This window comes from Melozone crissalis, unplaced genomic scaffold (genome assembly GCF_028551555.1).
Source record: "Melozone crissalis strain CALT ecotype California unplaced genomic scaffold, PUWL_Pcris_2 ptg000006l_1, whole genome shotgun sequence".
Lineage (NCBI taxonomy): Eukaryota > Metazoa > Chordata > Aves > Passeriformes > Passerellidae > Melozone > Melozone crissalis.
Window position 1 is genome coordinate 39655121 of NW_026535784.1, and position 26884 is coordinate 39682004.

At 39.0% G+C, this 26884-nt stretch overlaps 2 protein-coding genes across 2 annotated transcripts in view; both read right to left on the bottom strand.

The window, feature by feature from the left end:
• The window catches only part of CENPE (centromere protein E), a 37108-nt gene extending 18990 nt beyond the window's left edge, over nucleotides 1-18118 (bottom strand). The window contains exons 1-23 of the mRNA XM_054295622.1: nucleotides 18063-18118; nucleotides 17837-17925; nucleotides 16894-16983; nucleotides 16699-16817; nucleotides 14825-14944; nucleotides 13852-13933; nucleotides 13601-13668; nucleotides 13448-13519; nucleotides 11907-11958; nucleotides 10989-11076; nucleotides 10669-10795; nucleotides 9896-10015; nucleotides 8627-8785; nucleotides 8133-8277; nucleotides 7061-7155; nucleotides 6690-6746; nucleotides 6442-6609; nucleotides 4380-4454; nucleotides 4006-4128; nucleotides 3517-3651; nucleotides 2759-2936; nucleotides 2150-2304; nucleotides 420-734 (exon numbers count right to left, since the gene is read on the bottom strand). Coding sequence (XP_054151597.1) covers nucleotides 420-734; nucleotides 2150-2304; nucleotides 2759-2936; nucleotides 3517-3651; nucleotides 4006-4128; nucleotides 4380-4454; nucleotides 6442-6609; nucleotides 6690-6746; nucleotides 7061-7155; nucleotides 8133-8277; nucleotides 8627-8785; nucleotides 9896-10015; nucleotides 10669-10795; nucleotides 10989-11076; nucleotides 11907-11958; nucleotides 13448-13519; nucleotides 13601-13668; nucleotides 13852-13933; nucleotides 14825-14944; nucleotides 16699-16817; nucleotides 16894-16983; nucleotides 17837-17925; nucleotides 18063-18118 — 2688 coding nt within the window. The remainder of the gene's footprint in view (nucleotides 1-419; nucleotides 735-2149; nucleotides 2305-2758; nucleotides 2937-3516; nucleotides 3652-4005; nucleotides 4129-4379; nucleotides 4455-6441; nucleotides 6610-6689; nucleotides 6747-7060; nucleotides 7156-8132; nucleotides 8278-8626; nucleotides 8786-9895; nucleotides 10016-10668; nucleotides 10796-10988; nucleotides 11077-11906; nucleotides 11959-13447; nucleotides 13520-13600; nucleotides 13669-13851; nucleotides 13934-14824; nucleotides 14945-16698; nucleotides 16818-16893; nucleotides 16984-17836; nucleotides 17926-18062) is intronic.
• A 904-nt stretch (nucleotides 18119-19022) lies between these two features.
• LOC128950682 (radial spoke head protein 4 homolog A-like) lies at nucleotides 19023-26072 on the bottom strand. Its single transcript, XM_054295582.1, has 6 exons — nucleotides 25521-26072; nucleotides 24822-25056; nucleotides 22478-23227; nucleotides 21098-21236; nucleotides 20150-20267; nucleotides 19023-19541 (listed from the first exon to the last, which is right to left on the bottom strand). The coding sequence occupies exons 1-6, from the start codon at nucleotides 25751-25753 to the stop codon at nucleotides 19322-19324; spliced, it is 1695 nt and encodes a 564-aa protein (XP_054151557.1). The 5' UTR covers nucleotides 25754-26072; the 3' UTR covers nucleotides 19023-19321.
• Nucleotides 26073-26884: the final 812 nt, after the last annotated feature.

Here is a 26884-nt window from a genome sequence, read left to right on the forward strand (position 1 = left end):
ATTTCTGTGCTGTTCCCTCTGGTTTGAAAGAATTCATGTTCTAAAAGGTCACCAGTTCCCAATGAGGAAACTTTGTTTCTATGCCTTTATATAGAGTAGGTGAGAGCAGCACTGATAGAAAAAAACTTACATAATAAAGGTATTACTTAAGAATGGAAAAAGAAGAATTAAAAGGTCAATTACGGAAGAATCTAGAGCAATTACATTTCTTTTCCTACAAAAAGAGTCCATCGAGCTGACTAAGCCTTCAATAGTCTTGGCACAGAGTAAGTAGCACCCACTCATGCCAGAGGAAGCCAGTGATCATGTCATTTATACCTTTCAGAGTATTTCTCCAAAAAAGTTTTATACAGGTTTTTTTAGCACTATAAATTAATTCCTCAAGTCTCATATGTAAAAAGGAGCAAGCTGACACTGACCTCCAATTTCACTTCATCCAAAATTGTTTTAGACTCTTGTGCTTCTTTAGATAGGCATTCTATTTGGAGCTTCATTTGTTCATTAGTTTCTGATGCAGCAATGTATTTTTGTTCTATTTCTCCATGGAGCTGTTTAAGTGCTACATATTCCTCGTCACACTTTGTATATTTCAATTGTACATCTGTGAGATTGTCTTTTGATTTTTCAATTTCTTCAGACATATGTTTAAGTCTCGTTTCATTATCAGCTACTTCAGAAAGCAGCTTTTCATTTTCCAATTTTAATAAGCGTAACTCCTCACATTTTTCAACAATCTGCCAACAGAAATCAATATTAATATATAGCGGTTTCTAAATCAGTATTTGTCAGAACTAAATAATAAAAACCAGGTACATATGAAGATGTAGGAAATAAAGTGCAGGCAAACATACACAATGCATTGGGTTTTGCTCTGTTGGGAGGAACTGTCTAGCAAAGAATCTTTAAAAGAGAAGGATTCCTAAGTCCTGAAATCTCTCTTCTAACTCTTTAGATGTTCTTCAATACTTCCTATTTCCTATGTTTGAGCTAAGACTGGACTCCTAAACTGAATTTTTACGTTTATCAATACTTTCTTGATGATACTGATGCCTTGGACTGGCTACTTAGAACAGAGGCAAGACAGAGTTAGAGAATAAAGTAGGTATTTATTAAAGGGCTTTGAAGGATTCACCTTGGGCAGTGCAAAAGCCTGGCAGAGGCTACACCCAAGATGAACAACAGTCACAAGATTTCTCAGACAGAAGTTTGATCTGTTTGCATAACAGAAGTTAATTGTCCAACTATAGCTTCAGGTAAAAGACACATTCCCCTGGTTTGCTTTTGCCTCCCCTCCATGATTGACTTTTGTTTATATTTTCCAGGGCCTGAGGTAAGTGGTGTGACCTTGTTTCCCAAGCCCAGAAGGATTGTTCAGTCTGACCAAAATGTGAAGACAGCTAACTAGTGTTTGATATAGAGTTCAGAGTTATACACTAATGCAGTACAGAATCTGAACAATATAAATGCTAAAACCTTAAGGCATCAATATAGAGAAAGTTGTTAACATTTAATTACATTTTGTTGATTAGTGGAAGTAGACAAAGCATTAATAACTTTGTAGATTACTTGCCCTGAGTAATTTCATGTGCAAGTGGTTCTTAGACCAAAGAAAGCTAGAAAGTGTTTGCACACCAACCCTTTAAAACCTTTACATCATACTTAGTCTACTAATCCCTTACCTGCTAGGAAATAAAAGTTTCCTAATAAGTTTTCCAGAATTTGCAAGGTACATCTCTAACTTCTCAAGCAGAATTTCTGCTATGAGATCTTGACATTTTCTCTTTGTCCAGTTACACAAAAAAAAAAAAAAAAAATCAGTCCTAAAATAGTGCCCAGGATCAAACACCATTATATTTCTATATTCAGTTGTCAGTGGTGACCACAGCAAATAGACATGCAAGGTTGGACTAGAAAATAATGCATAATTATAGTAGTCAGTGACTAAACATATTAAACTAAACAAACTTATTCCTCAGTACAAATATTAAATATCTGAGAAGCAACAATTTAACAAACTTAACTGTAAAATCTCAGATTGACTCATGACAACTTTTGGCTTTAAAGCTTCATATCCAATAGGCCTCCATTAGTACATTACCAGTGAAGAACAATACAAAACCAGGAAAAAAAGTTAGATTTTTTTTTTTACCTCTTTCTTTTGTATCTCAACTGTATTTGGTAGCGATTGAAATTCTGATAGCTCATTTACTTGTTTCTGTAGAAGTGCATTCTCTTTCAAAGCATTTTCTAGTTCTCCTTTTAAGTCAGCTGCCTTTTTTTCCAGCTCCACATGAGAAAGCAAATCTAGAAAACGAAGTTTAAACTAATAAGCAAGCGCAAGAGAAAAGAGCATATTTTAATTTAAGCAGAATATTTATATTTCATTCTGGATGTTATATTGTTTTAATTCCAGAAAAGTACATTTTACTGTTGCCAACAATTAAAAGACAAAGCTCCTGGTCAGAAAATCAGTCAGCACTTCTTAGGTTGATATCCAGTTAATCTTAGATTCTCTCTAACAATCTTCATTAACTTGACAGTGCAAAATATTTTGCAAGCTGCAATTTTCCAGAATGTTCAAGGAAGTGCTCAAGTAGTTCCTCCATGCCAGCAATACCAGATACTTTGGTTGCTTTATACCAACCAGAGTCTCCATATATTGAAGAAGACAAGAGCCAATGCCTTGCCTATCCTCCCACCATTACAGGGCAAGGGGAGGAGAGAGGGAGCAGGGAAAAGGCACCACTTGGACCAGTACCTTTTGGAACTTTACCCTCCATCAGTGAAGTTAGTCTTGTGTTTTCTTGAAATAAAGATTGCAGCTCTCTCTGCAAGTCAGCTTGCATTTTTCGGTAACTGGCTTTTCCTGCTTCTATTTGGCTTTGATATAACTGGACATCCTTTTGCATTTGGTTATGGTCATTTAAGAGTTCATTCTTCAGGAAAACAATACAACAGATAAGTCACACAGAGTACAAGTCTATGTACTTGACATTTAAATAATGCATCTGGTACATTTTCTGTTGTCACTCTGACCAGCTTTGACCTTGATAAATATGGCAGACTAAGGCACAATTTAATTGCATTCCTGTCAGAGTCCTCTAAGAAAACATGCCTTCAAGTTCAGGGCCATAACTGCTGCTACTATTTTGTCTTTACTGTTGGAAAGCTCAAAGTCCACATCTCTTATTCTCCTTTGTTCTCTGGTAAAATTAGGTCTGAAGTCTTATGTCCTAATAATGCACTAAAGACTGCTTCTTTGATGTCTCTCTCTCCCTCCTGGTAAACTTAAAACTAACCACCCACTCCTATGGAAAAAGCCTTTACTTTCTTTTTATCTCTTTCCTGAAGACCCACTTTGCACAAATTGCATAATAAAAGTATTACTTAAGAGTATTTGGAGAAAGCTAATGATGAGTGTTCCACCACACTGATGGCCTCCTTCACAAGCCTGGAAGCAGACAGGCCCTTAACAGCATTTGGTGCAGTTATAAATGCAGTTCAACATGTACTTGCCATCTTCTCCTTCAACTCCAAATTTTCACTTCTGAGAAAAGCAGATTCTTTTTTGGCATCCAAGGCTATGGTTTCACTGTCTAAGAGGGATTTATTCAGCTGCTGAATTTTTTCAGTTAGTTTATCACAATCTCCCTGAAAAAGACAACACTCAAAGAAGCAAAACATGATAGAGCCATAATAAACTTAATGTGCTCATTTTAATGTGGTTAAGATGCAAGTGCAGGCTCAGAAAACTCAGTAAGTTTACTTTAAGAGGAAGAGTAGCAGGTTGCTTGAGAGACAGGATAAACAGCAGCATTTCTCATAGCTTGACTCCTCCAGACTACTGCTGTATGATATGTAGTAATTACATTTTCAACTTCGTAAAACAAAATTTCCCAAGACCTGTAGTGAAGCAGATGTTCATCATACCAAGGCTATACCTAAATTTAATCCAACTCAGAAGAACAAAGTAGTCTCTCAACCCAGCAGAAAAATCAAGTTTACCAGTGCAAAAGATGTCTCCTTTTTTTCCACTTCTGCTTTTTGTAGTTCTTCCACACGATTCTGTAATATTTTTATTTTGTTCTCTTTCTCCTTCAGCTGTTCCAGTTTGGAATTTATTTCTGCCTAAAAGTTGGAGGGGAAGAAAGGAGGAAAGAAGATTGGAGTGCTCAGTTTGGATTTTCAGATCCAAATTTATGAAAACCTACATAGAAAGCATTCATGGTTCTTAGCCATATCCCCCCACCATAGCTGGTAAGATTAACCCGAGCACAATGATGTCTAGCTTGGCCTCAGCAGATATGGTATTTCAAGCTAAACAACCCAAGCACATTTCACACAAGTCTTACTATCTGTAAATTCATGGAGAGGCTCACCTCAAGTTCCTCATTGTACACTTCAGCATTTGAAATTAGATTCTTTAAGTTGGTAATTTCATGCATTAGTTGAATCTGTGGAGCAAATTAAAGCGAAATTGCAGAGGATGTTAAAAGCACCCACACCAGTAGCTTTAGCTGCCAACACCATGAAAACAAGCCAGTCTATCTTGTGTTTTCTTTTTTATTAGTGTATACTCACACATCTACTTAAACAGCTACAAAGCAAGACGCTATATATTCTTTCAAAGTGGATATGTGAGATGCAAAGCTCTGTGTTTTAGCTCCCCAGTAATTAGAAAGGATTCAAGTACAATTTAATCTGCAATAGTTTGACAAGCAAGAGCAATGTGATCAAAGCAATTAATGCAGAAATTGTACAGATACAACACGTCAAATTCCAGTCATGCTAAGCAGCTTTTTATGACACAGTGCACATATTTATGATTTAATCTATTCACTGACAGAAGTGAGAAGATGCCAAAATGGAATTAAACAAGCCATGAACACATTCAGTGGCATTCTCTGAAAGAAGCCACATATAGAAGTTCAGTTAGGAGCTTTTTCCATTTCTTTCTATTGGTCTTTGTTAGGAAAGTTTTACAATAAGCACTCATCTACAAGTACTTATGTATAGTCACAAGCAAAGGTAAGAAAATTCAATCTGCAAATTTAATATTAGTGAAAAGCTTTAAAACAAGCACCCTCCTGTGAGCATTCCTATGCTGTTTACCTGTATAAACTGATATATTTAATCTAATGTATTTGGTAATGTATGTGACCTATCCATATTGCTACAAGTAATCTACTACATGGGTATCAATAAATGTTTACATTTTATGGACTGTCATCAGATATCTGCAAACAAATAATTTAAAAATCAGTTCTTGCAATGGAAGCTACTTTAGACACCCAAAAACTTTGGGTTTCGGTGTCTATTACATACCCAAAAACTTTGCAGGGAAAACTAACTTAGGATTTGTTAAACATTAGCTAAGGAAGATAGCACATAGAAAGGGTCTTCTAAATAGAATCTTAAATACAAGCTAAATGGTAATATTTTATAGAGCCAATTTCTTTAAGATCTGTAAATCACTGTAGGGAACACAATGCAAATAAGCAGTGACATTTTAAAATTGTAGCCTGAAATAAAAATGCAAAAGGATGTAACAAACTTCAGCATTAGTGTCATGATCAGAAGATATTACACAGACTAATGTGCACAAGTAATGTCCAGAAAGGTACCAGGAAAGAAATGGAACAATACATCCACGTCTCAAGACCTCAAGTTACTGGTTTTGTCTGGGGTTCTTTTTGCCATAACTTATTTCACAGTCCAGCCTTTAGGCAGGTAGAACCTAATACAAGTAATAAGTATCTTAGGCTATAAGTATCAGAGCATAAACATTTGGATAAACAAGGAACATCTCTAGTAACCACACAAAAAGTGAAGAGAACTGAAAGTCAGCATTTCCTATATTCTAAGTTATCTAGTAGATAACATCACATTTTTTTGTCTTCCTGGCACAAAATACAATGTTTGCTTTTACTATTGCTAATTCTTACTATTGTTTTAAAATAATTTCATGACTAAGCTAAATAATATGTTCAAAGTTAATGCTCATGTAGTTCATGGATTACCAAAATGAAATATCTTGGAATTTAAGACAAGATGTTTCACACAAGAAATACAGGAAATACGGTTCAGCAACCATACCTGAACTTCAAAACAGTTCTAAAATGTATTTAAGCAGCAAAATAACTGCCACACAGAAGTTTAGAGTGAAATTCAGATCACAGATGTATAAAAATAACATATACATATACACATAAATTCATGTTTAACCAGGCTTCAGTATGTAAGTCTCCAAAAATTTGTCTGAATTCTACACTCCAGGTAAATCCAGTTTAAATCCTGGGTTCATTCATTCACTCTGTTGCTGAATGTAGCTTATAACGCCATCTGTTTGTGAATCAGCATGCAAGGCCATGTACATTGAATAAACTCCAGATAGGATTTGGGCATAGAGGATTCATCTGTCTCTATTTCAATGCACCTTACCTCATGATCTTTTTGTGTTTGCTTTTCCAGTGCTTCAAATTCATCTATTTCTGCTTTTTCCTTCAGTCTCTCTTTTAGTTCATTTATTTCTGACTTCAACTGCTCATTTTCCAGCACTAGATTATCAAAGTTAGCTTGCAGGACGTTGACCTCATTTACAGCAATATCCTGAAGAAGTGGCACAAGAAACTTTAGAAGCTGTTTCTGCAATACCAGCCTTATTTCTAGAAAATTCAGAACAGACCTACCTTTTCTAGTGCTAATGCTTCACAGAGTTGCACAGATTCTTCAAAGTCTTTCTGGGTCTAGAAAAAGAAACACCCTCAGTTAGCAGATCTACAAGATCAAGCAAGTGGACTATTATATTCCTTGTTGCTTGTCTTTGCACATAGCTAATTCTGTTTGAAGACCAACGTTGACTGGATCATTTGCCACAAACCCAGAGAAGCACAGAACCATACCACAGCTTCACAGAGATTCCAAGAGACTTTCTAGCCAGTTTCAATAATTCTGCAGACACAGAACACTGCTGTTCTACAGAAGAGTAAGGCTGATATTACTGAGAAGCATATTAGGCATAAGTGAAGTATCCAAAAGTCAAAACAGATTATGATGTTACCCAATTCATGTTAGGACCAGCAATCCAATCTTCTTCTGAAATTTGATCAGGAACCATCAGGCAATGGCTGTCATACCCAGAATTCTCTAAGGTAGCTGAAAAGAAAGATGTATTACAAAAGTACCAGTAGATTTTAAACTAAGCATCAAAAATTTTCTCCTAAAATAATTTTACCACATTGGAAACAATCATTCAATGGCAAAACCACAGCACACTGAGTAAGGTAAGACTTCTGACTCTCATGATTTTCTGTTTTGAAAGGGAACACCACTGAAGTCCAATCCCTACGCTTATGTTGACCATCTCATCACGAAGTCTAAATCAAATCCAGAATATGTGCTTAAGTACAGACTAGGAGAAGTTTGAGTGACAAGGAAAGAACCACTCAACAATACCCTGCAAGATATAAGGAAAAAAAGCACCCCACCCTCATACAGAAAAAAAAAGCCCAGAACAATCCACTTACAAGCAAATACATGTTTGACAGGAGAGGTAATAAGGATGTAAGATGTAATTCAGCAACAATACTGCTAAATTGTACTCTTGTCTTCAGTTCAATCTTCTTAGAAAATTTCTTTTCCAATTTTCAGTTCACTCCTTATGAATCCTTGAATTTCTCTGTCTCAACCTGACTTTTGAGTAATGACTTCCTATTCTTGTTTAGGATTGGGGGATTTTACACACACCTCTCCATTTTTGGGAAGAGAACATGGGTTGAAATGGATAGTCTGTTAAAGAACACTTTCCCAAAATACTAGGGGGTGTGGGAAGGCTGCATGGCAAGTGTTCATAGACCCTGCCATTTACCTCACAGCTCTCCCCTTTGGTTTAAAGAATTAAATGCTCAATATCAAGTGAAGTTGGGGTAGTAGAAGCACTTTTCATTGAAAAGTGTACATCAACCCTTGGAGTCTGGTTACTTTGTTTTTTAATTTGTGCTATCAAAGGATCAACTTATTCCCTTTGGGAAATGTAATGCAGGGCTTGCAAAGCTATTTATTGGGAATTCTACAGAAAATGAAATAAAATGGTCTGAGTTGGATAGGACCTCAAAGACCATGTAGTTACTTACAATCCTCCACATCTGGTACTGCTGGCAGAGACAACTTCATTTTCTTTGTTTCAGTTGGCATTGCATTTTCAAAGTCTTCAAAAAAGCTCACGTTTGCCTGGTTTATTTTACCAGGAGCCCAAGTAACTCTTCTTCTTCTCTTGGCCTTTAAAAAAATATTTACAGAAAAAAGGATAAAACCAAACCACTAGGCAGAGAGTAACTGTTGCCTCAGGCTAGCTCTGTATCAGTACCTGTATCACCAGTTAACTAGACAGCATTTTGCCATTTCCTCAAAATTAGTTGGAAAGCAAAAAAAGTCCCTGCAGTCTATTCACCACAAGGCAACATGGAATTGACAGAATTTAAAAACTAGCCCTTTAAAAATATGAAAAAAGAGTGAAAATCACCCATCATACACTTACTCTTCATTGTCAGTATAAACCTATGTATGTAATGTCACTTTTTGCGAAGTATTTCAGAGTTATCAGGTTAAGATCTGAACAGGTGCTTACTTTAACTTTCTCGTTTGAGGCAAAGGAAGCAGAAGTCACCAGCATCTCAGTTAAGTTTCGTATTCTGTCCTCCTGTACTTTTTGAAGAGAATTTTTTTCTTCCAACAGCTGGGCCAGTTGGTCCTTTTCCATTGCATGAATCTGAGTTTTTGAAGACACCTTCCAAAAAGGGAATAGTAATCACACTGACATCTTAAGAGCAGAAATCACTCCTACAGAAGATACACAATTACTGATACTTAAAAACAACTACACACATATACTCCTTTAAGTCTGGAAGAGAAGTATTTAATCCTTAAGAATGAAAACGACAGTTTAGTCTGTAGTTTAAGTCTACATTTTGACTGTAGACTTAGTATTTAAAAGTGGTCAAAACTCCCAGAAACAACACAGCCTCAGATTTTTCTAGGTATAAAAAGAGCATTCTCCCAAGAATAACTGCTACCTGCTATCACAGAAGATACAAAACATACTCCCAAGTTCATGTTGCAAATGCATTATCATTAAAAATAAGAAATAATTGTTCTAAAAATTTTTTCTAATGATATTTATAGTTTACAACAAAAAACATGGATTCTTTGATTTAATGCACTAGAACAGTACAGTCAGCACTGTCGTTTTCCTGTGCTTTGTTTTATTATCTGTGGTCTAACAAGACTTGCAAGATTCTTTCGCAGCTCCATAGATTTTTAGAGAAGGAAAAACATCAAAGACTACATTGTTTGGTGAGATGTTGCTATTGTTCATTTTCTAAATGCAACTTCCACCTATACATGACCTAAATTTTGCCAGTGATATTCATGCAGTTGCAACTTCCTGCAACTCAAACTGAAGTTAGACATCAGTAAGGAAGGAAATAATATGAAACTAGGATCTTAGACATTCAATCACTTCTTAGATTAATTAGTTATATGATTTGTTTTGATCATTAATTATATGATTTGTTATTTCTATTGATCAGTTAAAGTGTGCTATAAGGCATCACAAATTTCTATTTCTTAATTATGTTAACCAACTAATTAGGTGTGACCAGTTAACAATTCTGTCAGTTGATCTCATTCAGCCTTAGCCTGCACACAGATGTTGACTATCATTAGTTGTTCTAGACTATTCATCACCTATTCAATTTTTATTCTCTTAATAAAAATGGCAAATACCACTTCAAAGAGTTCACCTACTCCTCCAAATTTAACTGGTTTTGGTTTAAAACAGCTAGTCTCCAAATAGCTATCAATACTAAGGATTGATTTATTTAAGTTTATTACATACTTCCTCCAGCTGCTTTTTCAAGTCCAGAATTTCTTTGCGGTATCTTTTCAGGAGGGCATCATCATCAAGAACTTCATTGACTTTTGGTGTATTCTTCATTCCTTTGGCTGTATTGGCAAACTGGAAGAACAGTCTTTCATGGATAATAGCTGAAGAACAAATATCTAAAGACTTATTTTGTCCCATATTTCCCAACAGAATTAAAAGGAGAGTTTATTAGATAAAGAGCAACATATAATAGGACACAAATATTTGAATTAGCTTATTTTTAATGTCTTCTAAGCTTTGAAAAGGTGAAGTTTTCCCTTCTTGATATTAATATCTAAAACGTGAGGCATAACAAGTAAGAGTATCCCAAGTTATTTTATTTAATAAAAATCTCAAAAGATCATCAAAAAGGGGGACAATCCTACCTACAGAATGTATACTGTTTATTAACAGTTCAATTCCTGTAGTGCCTAACATCTTGTGCTAGCAAAGACTTCTCTAACTAGGTTTGGAAAAGGCAAATGAGATAAAAGTAGTTATCTCCTGCCTGCAAAGTGAGAGAAGGAGCTTTGAGTTTTGGAAGTTCCAACTTTCAAAAAGCTCTAGGTAGACAACCTAGCACAAGATGATTGGGAAAAGATGCTGTGTACAAAAAAGTATTTCAAATTCTGAGTTTACAGAAGCCCTTCTGAAGAACCAAGTCATTAAAGATCCAGCATATTACATTTCCACTCCTTAAACCTGTCTACAATTACTAGTGCTGGAGAAGAGGTGAGAAGCTTTACCTGAAGAGTGCTGAGTGTCTCATCAAAAGAAACAGGAGTAATTGTACAAATAATAACTGTTTTAGCATTTCCTCCAAGGGAGTTCTGCAGAATTCGAGTCAGCTTGCTGTCTCTGTAATTTATGAAGCTAATAAAAAAGAGGCAACAACAACAAAACAGGTCAGATTTCTGCATAAACATGATAAATACATTTTCTAGAGGTAATAGGTTATGTGAAACAGTTATCTACATAAGGTTATAAAGAAAGGATTTTAATTTACTTTAAGGTGCTTAGTTTAGCAGCACCTTATCTTATAATAGGTGTACAAACAGTTGCTTACCCAGAGGGGTCATCACAAAGTTTTTTGATAACTTGACCCAGAATGAACAAGCTCCGATTTATATTGCAGCCTTCCTTCAGTCGAACACCTAGGTACCACACATTTTATTAGGACTATTTTAAATTTATAACAATACTAAGATACATTTGCAACCTGTCAAGCTTTTGTTCTATGTTATGCTCAGAGGGATTGGTTGTCCAAGAGTTAAACCTTAAGTGCCACAATGCACTATTGACCCAGTAGCAGGCAGTACCCAATCCTTTATGATAGCCAAAATAAATACGATAGCCAAATTTTGAAATAAAACAGTAACCAAAAATAAACATTTGGAACTTTTACAGAGTAAGCATCTGAGGCCATAAGAACTACAATTTTGCTTCCTGTTTAAATTTTGCAAATGCCCACATTTACACATACAACATACCTGACTTAGATACAAGTTTTAGGTTAGTCACTCTGTGAGAGAGACTACTACTTGTGTCCCTCTCAGATCACTTTTTTCTGATGAAGGCATTTTTGTGCAGCTTCATGCTGTCACTGTTAACAGAGGAGCTTCCTCTCAACTAAAGAGTGAGCCATCTATTCCCTCTTCACCTTGACACACAGGTCCCTAAAAAGCTTATTGTGATTTTGTTATTACAGGTGCATCTTCACTCAGTCATCCCCATTGTATTAGCTCAGTGCAGGACTGTTGCTGGGCCTGCAATTCTAGAAAAGGCATATTACTGTTTAACTGTTTGCACTTTACAGCATTTACAGTATTTTCCTGAGTAGATCCTGTCCTACCAAGGGGAAAAGGCCTTATTTATAAACCGTAAATAACATAATAGCACATGGATCAAATAATTTCCTATCATAGTTTCTCACAGGGGTTAATTAACAGACTTTGTTGTCAGTGGAGCCTCATTTAATACTCACCTTCAGATCCTGTTTGACTAGCTCTTTCACTGCCTGCCAGATCTACCAAGTTCTGCAAATGCATTAAATATTTCACTGGTTAGTTCTGAGGCAATTCACTTTAAGTCCTCATAATTCTAAATCTCTGCTAAGAATTTCATAAACTAAAGTTAACCTTCAAAAAAAAAAAAAAGTAAAGTGTCTGTCATTACTGGAATTAATGCATAGCTACTGCACACAACCAATACTTTCAAAGGTACATAAGGGTGTGGAGTAAGTTTGTATGAACTCTATTATTCCACCCCAAATAGTGCTTCAAACTCGCAGTGCAACAACCTCTACCCTTGGTCGCAAAAAGAGAAACAGTTTCTCAATACAGAAGTATTAACTACTAATCCAGCTGTAGGAATCTTTCATGGGAAAGAGCCTAGGTGAGATGATCTAGTGTCCTGTCCTGAGCTGGCTGTGTGTCTCTCCTTGCCTATCATTGTGGAGATAAGGAAAATAAATGAACTACCAGAGGAAAAGCCTCACTCTGAACCTGGTTAAAAGCCAACTAGAACATTATGGCACTCCATAATGAGCAATTAGCCCTCACTTTAATTTTTGCTTCAGAGGAGTAAAATCCTGTACTAACTCCACTAAGCAGCAGCAGACCAAGAGGGCCAAAATCCCTCTCCCATCACCCCTGTTACTCATGGTTACTGTAAAGTCAGTTGGAACTGAGATGGGGCAGAAGGGCAGAGCAGAAAGAGTGGATACCCTAAGTTATGGTAAGCACAAAAAGTAGGTATTAGTTTGTTGAGATACTGCACGAGCAGTGTTTACACTCAGACCCCAGATCTTTTTCACATGAAGCCAGAACAGAAAGCTCTCTCCACAATGCATGTGATTAACTTAATGCTATTTCCAATTCTGAGTAAGAGTGCTCATCAGATTTTAGCAGGCTCAAATAGTTTCATATTGGTTCCATTCCTGTTGTTTCAGATAATTTTATAAGAATCAAGAAAAGGCTGTAGAAAAGGCTTAACATTACTCTAGATATGTCCAGTGGTACTCCCCCCAGTTTGTGGTATTTCATAGACCACAGAGATGCTAAGAGGTGTTACTGCTGAAAAAAATTAATCTTTTGGCCGTTGCAGATGTAGGCCATATGTTCTTTTAACAAGAAACTAAATTTGAGGATAAGGGAAGTCTTAAGGTTACCCATTTTACAGGTTATTTCACTGGACTTGTCAGTGGTCAGAAACAATTGTAGGGAAGATTTATTTAACAAAATGCAAGAGCACTCTGACATAGTCCCTTATGCTCCAAGAAGATCATAACACATAACACTACCCAATCCAGCATGAGTAATTCTCATGTAGAACTCCCTCTGGTGGGAACATCTGCTCTAGATAATGCCACAGGAGTCTCCCTCTATACTTAAGAAACATCTGTCAGAGTTAACAACAAAGAGCTCTTGTAAGACATTATGAAGTACCATTAGTCTCTCAAACAAGCAGTAACAGCAAATTCTCTTGTTAATCTGTACTCCAAGAAGGTACTAAATAGATATTTACCAAGTGGGAAACCATGACTGCTCCATCACAGTTTGCATTTGCAGGGTCACTTCGTTCTCTGCTTTCAATGATCTAGAAATACAATGAAGTGCAATGAAGTTTTTGTTACTTTGAAAACAATAAAACCACTCCCAGTAGTGAAGCAGTTTTTACCATTCTGAAGATAGTGTGAGAACGGCTGCTGTGTTCATTCATTTTTGTTTCTCCATAATGGCGATTTCCTGCCAAAAAGCAACATTAGAATACTTCTGCTTATAATCTGATAGACAAAAAGCACAATTTTAAAACTCTCTGAAAAACTTTGGTTTATGAATATAAAGCCAAAGGGATATCCCATGGTTCTAAGTATACCTGATTAGCCAAAACTTTTTAATGCTATCAGCTGCCATTGTCTAAATACTTACTTTCTCCTTTTCTGATCCATTCCATAACTTGTTCTGGGGCAACCACCACTTCTTCAATCAGATCTTCTACATATGTATTCCTCTACAGAATAAGCACATGAATAAATTTTACTGAACTCCAAAACACACTTCAATACATAAAGTAAACATTACCAGCAATTATTATGGTATTCATTCAACAGCTGAATGTCTTTTTTCTCTAAACACAAGGGATGGGTAAAGTTTAGACTTTGACCAAAATTGTCAAAGGCAACTGTTGTCTAGAGAATCAAACAATAGATTTAGAAAGTTTCCTAAAAACAGAAGGGTTGTGTGAAATATCCTTGTCATTTTCTGAGGGAATTTAGAAGTATATTTCTCAGTAATTCTTATAAGAACGTATTATACAACTGATAAATTTCCCTTCTCCCTATGTTCCAAAACCATGACCATTTAAGGGAGCCAAAGGAAAAAATACCCCAAAACCCAAACCAACAATCTTTATTTCCTACAAAACCTTACATTATAAAGAAACTGAAGATGGCATTAATACAGATTTCTTTTTCTATAGTGATCATCTTAGTGAATAGTTCTAGTCACATGGTTATTCTATGATCACAGCAGTATACCACTTGCTAGATGATACAAAGATGATATTAAAGTAAACCTCTGTATATCTGTCAGAAACTTGAAACACACAGAGCTTAACTAAACAATTCTTGAGGTTTTACTGTCAAAATTAAATAAAATATATCATCCTGGAAACCTTGAGGATTAAGTCTACTTTTATAAAGATTTACAAAGATGAATTAGCAATAGCAAACCCAAAGTCACTGTTGTTATTCTGCTACATCAAATGTTCTTCCACTAATGCTGAAGATACAATTACACAGTTTGTCCTAGAAAAGTTTTCCACTGGGTGCTTCTGAAGGCTTTTTTTCCAAACTTCTTTTACTCCAAGCAGATACAGTACTTATACATAACATCCACTTACATTAACATCCTCACGAATTCCCAGGGGCTTCTTTTTCCTATTATCGCAAAGCAAGTCAGTAATTGTTTCATTGTAGATTTCCATGTATGACACTCTTAGCAGAAATTCTCTGTCTGGAATCTAATGTTGAAAGGGGGGGGGGGGGGGGGAAAAATCAAACAAATTAACAGACTAACTGATGGACATCTTTTAATACAAATACTCTTAAATTTGAGATAAAAGTTTGGATATTGTTTCAGAGATTTCTTTCCCTTCATCCTTGCTATACATTAGCATAAAACAAGACAGAATAATTTTTCTTCTATCTCACCTCTTTCCAGCTGCATTAATGGTATACCACTTCTAAGGTTATTAAATTAAGCTAACTGCCCAACAGAAGCATGACAGTAGTTCTCCTACTTAAATGCCATTTCCATAACCAATTTCCTCCTGCTTAGGCTCTTTCCTCTCTGTAAACCTTGTCCTCTCGCTTTGCTTGCTTGGATTTACTTTGCTGCTGCTGCTTCTTCCCCTGCCTCCTTGGTAGAGAATGTTGGAATGAGGAAAGGCTGCACAATGGACTCCAGAAAAATCTTCTTGCCTTTAGTTACTTCCATAAACCCTCTAAGGATACTCTGCACCTCCTTAAAGGAGCAGTGACCATTTCACTTCACTGGTAACAACTACCTGAAATCCTCTAGGCAGAAGCAAGCACTCTGCAAATCATGTTTTAGAAATCACTGTTTTAATGTACACTTTCTCCTTACTCTTATTAATATTGAGCAATTAGCAATTCTTTCGTAAGCCTGAAATAAGTAAATATAGTGTCATAGTCTTCCCACTAAAAAAAAAAAAAAAGTCTTTAATTGTTAGTTTTTCAGACTTTTAAAATACCAGAATAACCACAAAGCTTCACATTATCTTATCTACCACATTAATAAGTGAGTCCCTGTCGGGATCATTAGCGTGTCAGAGTGACCCTGAGAGACGTTCAAAGTCTCTTTTCCCAGCCCGGTGCTTGAAGGAGTCAGGGCTCTTCATTTCTTGGTCTCAAGGTTGTTTATTTTATCTTATGTATAAAAAATTTCTCCTGGCCTGCCAAGGTCAGCTCAGCAAGCCAGCCTAAGGCACTCTGCCTGCCCCCAGGGCAGTGTTATGTCTTTATAATAAAAACTACGTGTACAATGTTTACAATTGCTTTCCAATACCCATCACCTATGTTAGACAGTGAGCTTCTACTCTAAACCAATCTGTAACTGCCAGCATCACAGCAGAAGATGGAGGCCAAGAAGAAGAAGGAGAAAGGCTGCACACGCCCAGTTCCCTCCATCTTACCTCCTGAATCCCCATACCAAAAACCCTAAAATCTACTTTTCCACCCTGTGATAACTTCACTGTTATTCTACCTAAACTGTTGTGGCTTGCTGGTCTTCATATAAGGTTGGCCATTTGCTTCACAGGTCATAATCAAAACCACAGGCATTCTGGGCTCTGTGCCAGGGTCTCTGAGACCCCTGGCAGGGGTCTTGGCTGCTCAGGACAGCCAGAGGGATGTCCTGGGTCCTGACAAGTCCATATTTGTATTTGTAATCAGTTTTACATATTTGGAAGGTTAAGGTTCTACTCAAAGTTAAGTTTTTGACTCCTCATGTCTCAGAACACTCCTCAGTTTTGTTCTGATTTGATTTTAACTAATAGAGTCCCCATCAGCTTTTTGTTTGAAAACAAAAGATGAGCCTGGCTCTTCTTTGCCAGGCTGGCAAAGTAACTGCTACATTTAGTCCAATATAAGTTAAGTTCCTTCATAAGCCTCTTGATACTAAAATTAATTATTATGTAACCATCACAAGTATTACTAGCCCTTTCAGTCACTTCAATTTAATAGAATTGCTCACCTCACAAATAATTTTGAACACATGTTGAATTGCCTTAGGGATAATACCCACAGAATCTTCATTTCCCATCATTGTGTAAGTCTTCCCTGAAGCAGTCTGTCCATAAGCAAAAATTGTGCCTAGAAAGATAGTTAAGTTTTACTAAGTATCTCTGAAATACATTCCAAAAGTTTTTTAAACAGTTTCAAAACTTACCATTATAGCCTCTCACAGCTGACTGTATAATTGGAACAGCTACACCATCATACAACTGCTGAGTGTTGTCACTTGAGTGAAAGACACGATCTTAAAAACAAAAAAAAAAAAAAAAGGATGTGAATCCACTCTATTGCAAGTCAAAACAAGCTGTCAATCAGTATTGCTGACTTCAAATCCAGTACATTTGCATAATCATCTGCAGGTTAGCTCCAATATAAATATCATCGTAGTAGCACTAATGCAAGCTTTTAAAATTTAGTTTTAAAATAAATATTAAACACAAAATAAAAAAGACACAATGCACAGATAATAGACAAGTTAAAAAACCCTAAGAATGATGAATACAGTTAAACAGTCATCCTATTTAATCCTAAAAGGTTTTGGCTAATTTATCTACAAAGATGGTAAGCCTGACAAGACAGGTTAATTGTTGAACTCCTAGCCTCCAGCATGCTTTTACTGAATCTGTATTTTGTGAAAAATATTTCTAGTGGCTACGCTCATATTAACAAGTAGAGTTGATCAGTAGGAAAAGACTCAAAGGGAGCCAGCTAGTTATGAGGATCCCACATTGACACTAGTCACTTTTGGGACTGTGTTCTCCCATACCCTTCCCCCTAAATGCTCTGGACTAGCCCTTGTTTAGTCCACTTGTCACTGGATTCCAGATCAATAAAATGTGTTCCAAAGCCAATATGGCATGAACCAGAACAGAGAAAGTAAGGTCCATCAGGAAGCTGACGTCAAAAGCACATCCCAGTGCTGCCTGCACCAGGAAATCCTGTGTGCCCCAATGACCCTCCTTGGGCATTATGAAGCTGGGAAGGTTGGGGGGCATTTCAAGAAGCTCAGGGCATTCACCACAGTCTGCACGTTGAAGAGAACAGTAGCAAAGTTCCGCATAAGCATCTTCGTAAAGCAACTGCTTTCACATTCTTACCGTAACTAAATGTTTTGGTACCACTCACGTCGGAAACAGTATTATTCTCACTTCTCCAGTGCAGGGACACTTTATCTGAGGCATTTTCTCTAAAAGAAGAAACATTGTGTTACGTTTATTGGGCGAGGACTCTGCCCCCAAAACGCGGACCCCTTACCGCGAACTGCCCAGCTGTGGGGGACGGCGGCACCCAGGGCTGCGGAGGGAGCCTCCCCTGCCGGCTCACCTGGAGATGAGCGGCCGCACTCGCACGCACACCGTGACGGCGCCCTCGTCCGCCATGCCCACCCGGGACAGGAGCACCGGGGCCGGGACAAGGGACGGAGCGAGAACGGGACCAGCGAGGCCAGGACAAGGGACGGAGCCGGGAGCACCCGCCCCAACCGCCGCCGAAGTTTGAACGGCGCCTGCAGCCGCTCCCTATTGGCCGCGAGGGACGCACGCTGTGCGTGGAGCGCACCACTCGCACGAACTGGCGGGGAGGTGCGGGGGGGCGGCTTAGGGAAGCGCGGCCAGGAGCAGACGGGTGAGCAGCCCCCGAGCTCTCCTGAGACACCTTCCCCCCCCCGTCTGCCTGATGGCAGCGGCCGGAGAAACGAACGCTGTCCTCACAGCCACAGCTGCCGGCCTTTTAAACAGCCCCAGGCACGGTGACTGCGCCGCCTCCCTGGGCAGCCGTCCCAAGGCTGGGAGTCCTTTCCATTAAGGATTTTTTCCTAATCTACCGTGTGAACCTCCTCTGGTGTAACCTGAGGCTGCTTCCTCTTGTCGCTTGTGACTGAGGGGTAGAGGCCAACGCCCACCCGGCTACACCCTGCCGTCAGGCACTTGTATACAGGGATGAGGTCTCCCCCGAGCCTCCTCTCCTCCAGGCTAAACACCCGCAGCTCCCTAAGCGCTCCTCACGGGACTCGTGCTCCAGACCCTTCCCCGGCTCCACTGCCCTTCTCTGCATGCGATCGAGCATCTCCATGTCTCTTGCAGCGAGGCGCCGAGAACTGAGCCCAGGATTGGAGGTGCAGCCCCCAATGTCAGTGATGAGCGGTATCACTGCCGTGCACTCAGACCCCAGTGCCTCAACAGGCTGCCCACTGACTCTGAATAGTACGCTTTTACACATAAGAGCGACATTGTCATGGGATTTAAAAAAAGGTTTATTTAAGTAAAATGTATATACGTATTGAAGTGAGGGCTAGAAAAACAGTGTGAACATCTTGTGGGTGGTAGTTCTTTGTTCAAAGCAGCATCATTTTAGGAAGCAGACTATGTTTGCTTAGTCAAACAAACAGAAAAAGCTTTCATGCCAGTGTGGACAGCTTTAGGGGTGGGGAAGGAGAGGAATCTAGTTGCAAAGAAAAGCCTACAGAAGTCAAAAAAGAAGGCACACTCAAAAATAATTTCTTTTGAGGTCAGCAAAAAAATGACTACGTTATGAAAACTCTTTTTATGTTCAAACTTTTAAAACAATCTTTTTTCTTCCATATTTTAATCATCTTCCCCTTCCTCTTCTTCCTCTTCCTCAGCTTCGGCTAAGGCTTCTTCCTGCGCAGCCTTGAAAGCCAGCTCCTCTTCCACAGTGGGGTCTGCTGCCTCAGTGATTCCTGGCTCAATGGGGAATTCTGCTTCTGCTGGTGGGGGCAGCGCAGGAGTGTGGCTTTCTGGATTGTATTTGTGACCCCAGCCAAAGTAGATGTTCTCAAATTTCCTGAGAAAGAGAAGTGACAGATCACATGTTCACCCCCTGGCAAAATATTAGCAGAGAGACCATCAGGCATCCTTACTCTGCTGTGCAAGGAGTCACTGTGGTGCAGATATCCTATAGCAGAAGAATTTTAAGCACAGCACCTCTTTTTAACTGCCCTAATGGTTATTAATACATCTTCTGTTTAAAATGATGAAGTGTCACTGCACTGCAGTACAGTGTAGTGGAATGACTGTGTCGTGGAAATCTACATGGAGGTAATAACCACGTGTAGTGCAAGCAAACAAACATTAGAACCACAGAATGCAGTTGGTTTTGTAAAAAGTCTCACAAACACAAGAGTATATGTTTAAATCAAGGACTGTGCTCAAATACTAATTCAGCATTTACATCCGTTAACTTTATGCCAGCCTTTCCAATAATTAATTGTTTTCAGTCTTAAATACCTATTTACTATTGCTGTGCATATTTAGGTGGCCTTCTCCATCAGTCTCTGGAATAGCTGGAACTCAGTTAATGAATTAATAATAAAGTAACTCTGCCTGCATTAGAGAGGCACCTGTGTGTAGCACATACAGTCAGTGTTGTAACTATGTCAGGGGGACTCTCACCTGCCAGATGCAAAGGCATAAGCTCCAGGCCATCGGTTAGACTGCAGGATTGCAATTGAATATTCTGGGATCAGGTTTGTAGAAGCCTGAGCTGTCCAAGCAGGGATGTTTTTCATGCCTGGAGACAGCCAAACACATACTGTCTATGAATAAATGAAGTTGACGAGCCTCTACAAAATACTTATGACTGAGCTACAAGACTTGCACAGAATTCAAGCAAGGTTTATGTTAAGTTGCACGACAGAAAGAGCCAGAAGTCAGAAACACTAAGTGTAGGCACTATTTTCCAACATGAGTTTGCATGCGTGGGTAGGTTGCACAAGGATGCTGATTGACCCCCCCACGTACAGAAAAAATTCAGTAGCATTCACCCCTGGGTCTTTTGTCAAGGACTTTCTATCACTAGCAGATAAATTGTATAGCTATATTTCACCTTGATTAAAGAATGGAGAGTAGACAAATAATCAAATATTGATGTAATCTAATATTGCGGCTCCCTTATTCCCGTGATTTGCTGCAGTGATATCTTAAAAGATCTAAATTCTTATACAAGTAACGTATATCACTGTATGTGTGTACATATTAATTATTCCATTTACTTACAAATAAACATACATTTTTCTTTTTTCCTAAAAAGATGAGATAAAAATAGCTGAGTGTATTTCATGTAGTAAGCTGTTTTGAACTTGCAATAACATGACAAGTCTAAATTATTTTTTCCTTTTAATCTCAACAAGATGGTTGCCTAGTAAACCTGATTATTTCAGCTTTAATGTCAATACTGTTAACCATTCTGGTTTTGATTGATTTGTGAAAGAACGTGTTTACCCTAGAGAGGCAAAGTATATTGCTCCAAGAAGTGTCAGAGTTTAACTTCAAATATTTATTGCTAAATGACAACATTCCTAGTTACTCTCTATCATAAACTTCATATTCCATGAACAATACCTTCATCTTCAGAGATCAGAGTAAGAAGGGGTAGTCCTGTTTCTTCCTGGCGCTCTTCTTCCTCCTCCTCTTCCTCCTCTTCACCTTCTTCTTCATCTTCCTCTGATTTCTGAGCAGGATTAATCCAAACACAGCGACCCTATAATTGATGTGGAAAAGTAATAAATACATGTAACAATCATTGAAAGAATGCAAGTTAAAACTAGTTAAAACAATTGGCTCAGACTCACACACAACTAAGGGATACGGACAAGAAAAATACATATTCCTTAACTGGAATATTGTTAACAAAATATTGTATCCTCTTAGCAGAATGTTCCCCTCATTCACTCCTGCTTACTGTTTGAGAATAACCTTATAGTGCTGTCATCAGCTTTTTGCCATTTTGTATTCTTCAGTTCCTGGCCAGTTTGGTTTATATCCTTGCTAGATTACTAGTTACTGCAAACTATGGACTGATTCCTTCTTTTTAAAATATGCCTTGTTATTTGGCTGCCAGTCAGAGAAATGTAACAAAATGTTCTTAAGATTCTACTGCATACTAATTTTATTTTTTACAACTACTGTTTTGCTGGTAGTAAGTTTAAATCTTATTTCCTATAATTTGCTGTTATTTTACACTAGCATTCTTGAATTGGTAGACTGGCCATCAAATCATCCAGCAATAAAAACCAAATTAGTAATACCTCTTTCTAGCACTAGTCTGATAGAACATGCTTTAAAGTTTTTTTCATTCAAATGTTTCACAGCAGAAAGTATAAAACAAAAAATTAACCAGAGGAAAACACCATGTAAATTTCATTTAGCATACAACCACAAGCTCTCTGGGTTTTAGCATCCTACCCAACAAAAGAGAATTTTAAACATTTTAATCAAATAAGGATCTCAGAGCAGAACACCTAATACAGAAGATTGCAAAAAATGATTGTTATCTATCAGGACCTAGCTCCATACTGTTATTTAAAGACAGGTTTCAATCTGAAGCATACATCACTGGAAAAAGTACTAAACCTAGAGGGTTCCAAAATACATATATATATGTGTGTGTGTGTATATATATATATATATACATACATACATAAAAATAGATGGTATATGTAAATACATGCAAGATATTTATGCCTTATATAACATGTATATATGTTTTATATATATGTGTGTTATATGTTATATAACATATAAAAGTACATGTTTTATGTGTAAGATATTTTGGTATTATATATGATATAAAATGCATTTTCTCTATAAAAATCTTTCAATCCAACACCATTTCTGGTGAATAGTTTGCATGTGCAGGTGAGGAGTGTCACTCACACTGTTACCCCACAAGCACTGCAGTGCGAGCAGCATCCAAGCCCATGCAAGCTATGCTGGACACACCTGCTTCAGAATGCCCTTGACATGGTGTGCCCACATGGCCAGGGACTCCACCATTTCAGCCACAGGAGGAGGCTCAAACTCAGGGTTTTCTTCATACGTATCTCCTCCTTCTTCTTCTTCTTCGTCCTCTGGAAACTGGTAAAAGCCGGTGGGAGAGACGTGGGTTCCCGCTGAGATCCGCGCTATCTGTGCGCGCAGGTAATTGGCCTCGTTTCCAGGAAAAGGAGGGAAGCTCACAATAGGAGCATCCAAGCGACCAGTGAAGAACTTCTTGATTTGCCTGGCACAGACAATCTGGGCTGGTGTCACTGAAGGCAACTTCACCCAGGGTTTGCCTGGCTCATTACAGACAAAATAGACATATTTATTCGTCCCAGTCCCGTTTGCTTCTTTTGGGATCTCAGGTGGGGGTTTATAGGTGGACTTTGGTGGTTCAGGTTCTTTTTCTTTCTGTTCCATTTCTTCCTCACCCTCACCCATCTCTTTCTCTTCTTCTGCAACAGTTTCCTCTTCTTCCTCTTCTCTTTCCTCCTCCTCCTCTTCCCCTTCCCGTAACTGTACTTCAGCTATAATATAGTTCATTTCCAGACCCAAAATTTTGCCCCAGAAGCGACAGGTCTGGATTGGCTGAACACTAATTAGGTTTTTAAAGGCAAGGAATATGTAATAACATTCATCTTTGCTCAGGCCAATTCCAGCCTGTTCAAAATAAAAGGCTGTTTCCATCACATTGGGTAGAGCAGGCTCTCCCTAGGAAAGAAGATTCAGAGTTAGATAATTATACTTCGCTTTCCTGTAGTGCCACTCATCATGTCAAAGTGCTTTGCAGACATTCATTCATTCATTACTTTTTTTACTATCATTTAGAAAAATTAAAAGTCTTTTAGTGGTAAAGATGAGAAGATGAACGGCAGCTCTTAGAACGCAGGATTTCAAAATTTAAACTCCTAATTACTGCAAAATAAGGAAAGTCAGCATTCTTACACAAGATTTAAAAGGGATTCAGTGCTAGGGCATGTCAGCTAAGAGGCCTTTGATGCCTGCAAACGGTGACACTGTGTTGCCTTGTGTTGTAGATAATATAGATTTTATATATTTAGGCACCAGAGCAACAACATTTCTCTGGGGTGAATGTTGCTTGGCATTCAGCTCCCTGCAATTTTTAAACTATTGCCCCCTCTGTTATCAAAGTCTATTGTAAGACTCTGTCTGGCTTCAGTGGAAGCAGAACTAGGCCAATAATTAAGTATTACCAGTTGCTGTACCACCCATCTCTCATTTTATGGGGGCAGGTGATCATATAACACAGACAGACATGACAGGGTAGGGAATTTTGAAGAATTAGTACTAGTTTCATATGGAATTTCTCTGTATCTGACAGGTTTCTTATAAAAAAGCAAGATTGATAGGATTATGAAAAAATCAGAATTCCTTTCTGAAATACCCTACCTTTTTTCCCATTTTCAGCATCTTATACTGTTAATGTAAGATACATACCAAGCTATGGAAAAGATGAAGGACTATCTCTTGTGTGGTTGGTATTTATACTCTGCAATGGTAATTCATTTGAATATATACTGGTTAACTTCATATGAAAATCAGTATCTTGTTGAATGATTTCCCTTGGCTATTATAATTCTTATTTATATTCTTTTATTTCTCATTATAAGATTTCTCATTTTTCCTTGGGTACAAATGCTTCTGCATATAAGCAACTAAATAATCAAAACTCCTGTTTTAAGAAGTGGCTTTTAAATTGTATTAGTTGTCCATGAAAACCCTATTTTGTTTTAGTTGGAGAAGGACAGACTGGAACTGCACCAGGAGCTGGAAGAATCACAACATTCTGCATTCTGGTATTTTACAGCAGCAGCAGTGCACAATATTGTCAAAGAATATGTCAATAAGAATATATCTCCAAGAAGAATGTACATCAAAGAATATATCAAGAATTATGGTCACTTTAGGTAAAGAAACCTTCCTTTTATAAAAAGAAATTAACTTGGATGCAATATTCCGTACTGAACTGGCATATGGGCGATGTCACAAACCTTACTTTCTGTTTATCACCTCTAGGACATCCCTGATTATAACAGCTCAGGATATTAGATTTACATCAGGAAAAAATCTCAACTAAGTAAGCAGATGGGTTTTTCTTCAGAACTAGACATGGGACGAGCTCAGCTGTGAAGATGTTACATGGTGCTGTGACTGCAATTATCTGTACGGTCAGGAGAGGCAGCACTACCGAAGAGCACAACTTCCTTTCTCCTTCCCCTTCACAGCATCTGCCCACCCCTTCCCTGGTATATTTGGTACCTGTTTCACTCTGATAATAACTCACCATCTCTTCATCTAGTTCTTCATGTTCTTCTTCTCCAGCTTCCTTGATGAACAAAGCTTTACACTTTTCTGCAGCTTCAAATGTTGGAGGGATCAGATGTTCGTCTCGAAGAGTGTCCATTTTTTTCCGAAACTGTGCCCACTTCACATCCTGGCTGATAGTCTCAATTATGTCTACTGTATTTGCGGGCTGTTCATCCAGGATCTTGGTCAGTATAGTAGCTAAATGATCATATCTGTCATATAAATGTAAATATTGTTGGCTTACTATGCAAAAGTCTTAGAATATTATACTTTTAGTAAAAAAGGTAAAGGCTAATCATCTGGATCTTTGGAGAAATCATTGGAACAGAAGAAAGGGGATCATGGAGCCTTGAGGCAAATTAGGGTTAAAAGTAGTCTGATTATACTTAAGAGTATTCCCATCCTCCATTTCTAGTATATACTCCTCCTGTCTATGAGCTGAATCTGAATCTAAACTTATTCTCAATCATATAAACTTGTTTTTGAACTCTCTATAAAATTCCAATAGGGATTTTGTTTCTGAAAGATGTTGGACACTTGTATGCAAGTATCACTAGTGATGAACTATTGCATGTATAACATTATCCCATTCTATATGTACCTTCCTTTGTCCTTTTACCTTTCTCTCCACTCATAGTTCCTACCCTATTTGATTGTGATCCTTTTTCAGACTTACAAGTTCAGGCCAGATTTTGTGCTGGTCGTCAGTAAATAGGCTTTTGCATTCTCGATCGCCAGCATCCGGGCTTGTGCATCGGGAATCTCATCCTCATACGGGCTGTATCCGGGCTGGTCAAGACCATAACCCGGTTCGTGTGGCTGGTAAGGGCCATGCCCACCATCATAGGCATCTTCAGGGTGGGCACTAAGTGCTTCGTCTGAAGGGTCTGGTTCTGGCGACGGATCCATGCTGTGCCGTGCCCCCGGTGCCCTGGGAGCCTTGTCCCGGCGCGTCTCTGGCTGATGGCTGGCGCTGGCACCTGCAGCTGCTCAGCGCCTTGCGCTGCTGGCCCTGGGGGGCCGAGGTGCACACCGGGGCTCGGTGACCGACACCGCGCTTGTCGTGCTGCCCGGGCCGGCCGACACGTCCCCTGCGCTCCTGCGCTCGGTGCAGGTCCTGGGGCGGCTGAGAGATGCTTCCCCTCAGCCGTCGCCTTACCTCCCGCTATTCCCAGGGAGCCGGTCCCGGTTCCCACGTCTGGGGCTCAGGAGGGCGGCAGCCTGAGGCCGCGCTGGGCCGGGTGAGCAGTGTGGGAGCTGTGTCCGGAGCACAGGCGGGCTCGCTGCGGCCCTTCCCGCGGGCCGGCCTGGCCGGGGGCTCGCTGGGGGCCCGGGGTGCGGCCCGGCCCAGCCCGGGGACTCCGCGCGGCCCTCAGCGGCAACGGCGGCGGCGGGCGGGGCGTCACCGGGGGAACGCGGCCGCGGGCAGGGAGGGCAGCCCCGTGACCCGCCCCAGCTGCCGCGCCCCTTGCCAGAGCGCTTTTGAGCCCTTCTTCGCTACTTTCACCGGGACCTATGGGGTGATGGTGAAAGGAAGGTGCTTGAGCCTGGTCTGTACGGGGTTCTGAGCAACCTGGTATAGTGAATGGCGTCCCCGCTTATGGCATCAGGTGAGAAGTAGGTGATGGCTAATGTCCTTCCAACCCAAACCAGTCCTGTTCTGTGAAGCTATGAAATGCTGTCAATACTTTCCCGTGAACGTTTGTGGTATGAATCTTTCAGCTGTCTGCTGAGAGCAAAAGAGTGGTTCTTCAAAAGTTTAATCTTGTTTTGAAAGGTTGTTAATTTGCCTTCATTGCTTTCATGTGTGTTTTAGTGGTGATATGCTGTTCATAGAGTACAAGCATTTTTCTTTTAAGAGAAAAAAATTTCTATTCCTGGATCCAAGGGTAAAAGACCCCAAGCAGTTAAGTTGGAATGAAGGTGCTTGGATAGAAAGCATAATCAGTGTTAATAAGAGAATTATAGAATCTACTGAGTTGGAAGCGGCCCATCACTTAGGCCAACTCCTGGCCCTGCACAGGACACCCTGAGAGTCAC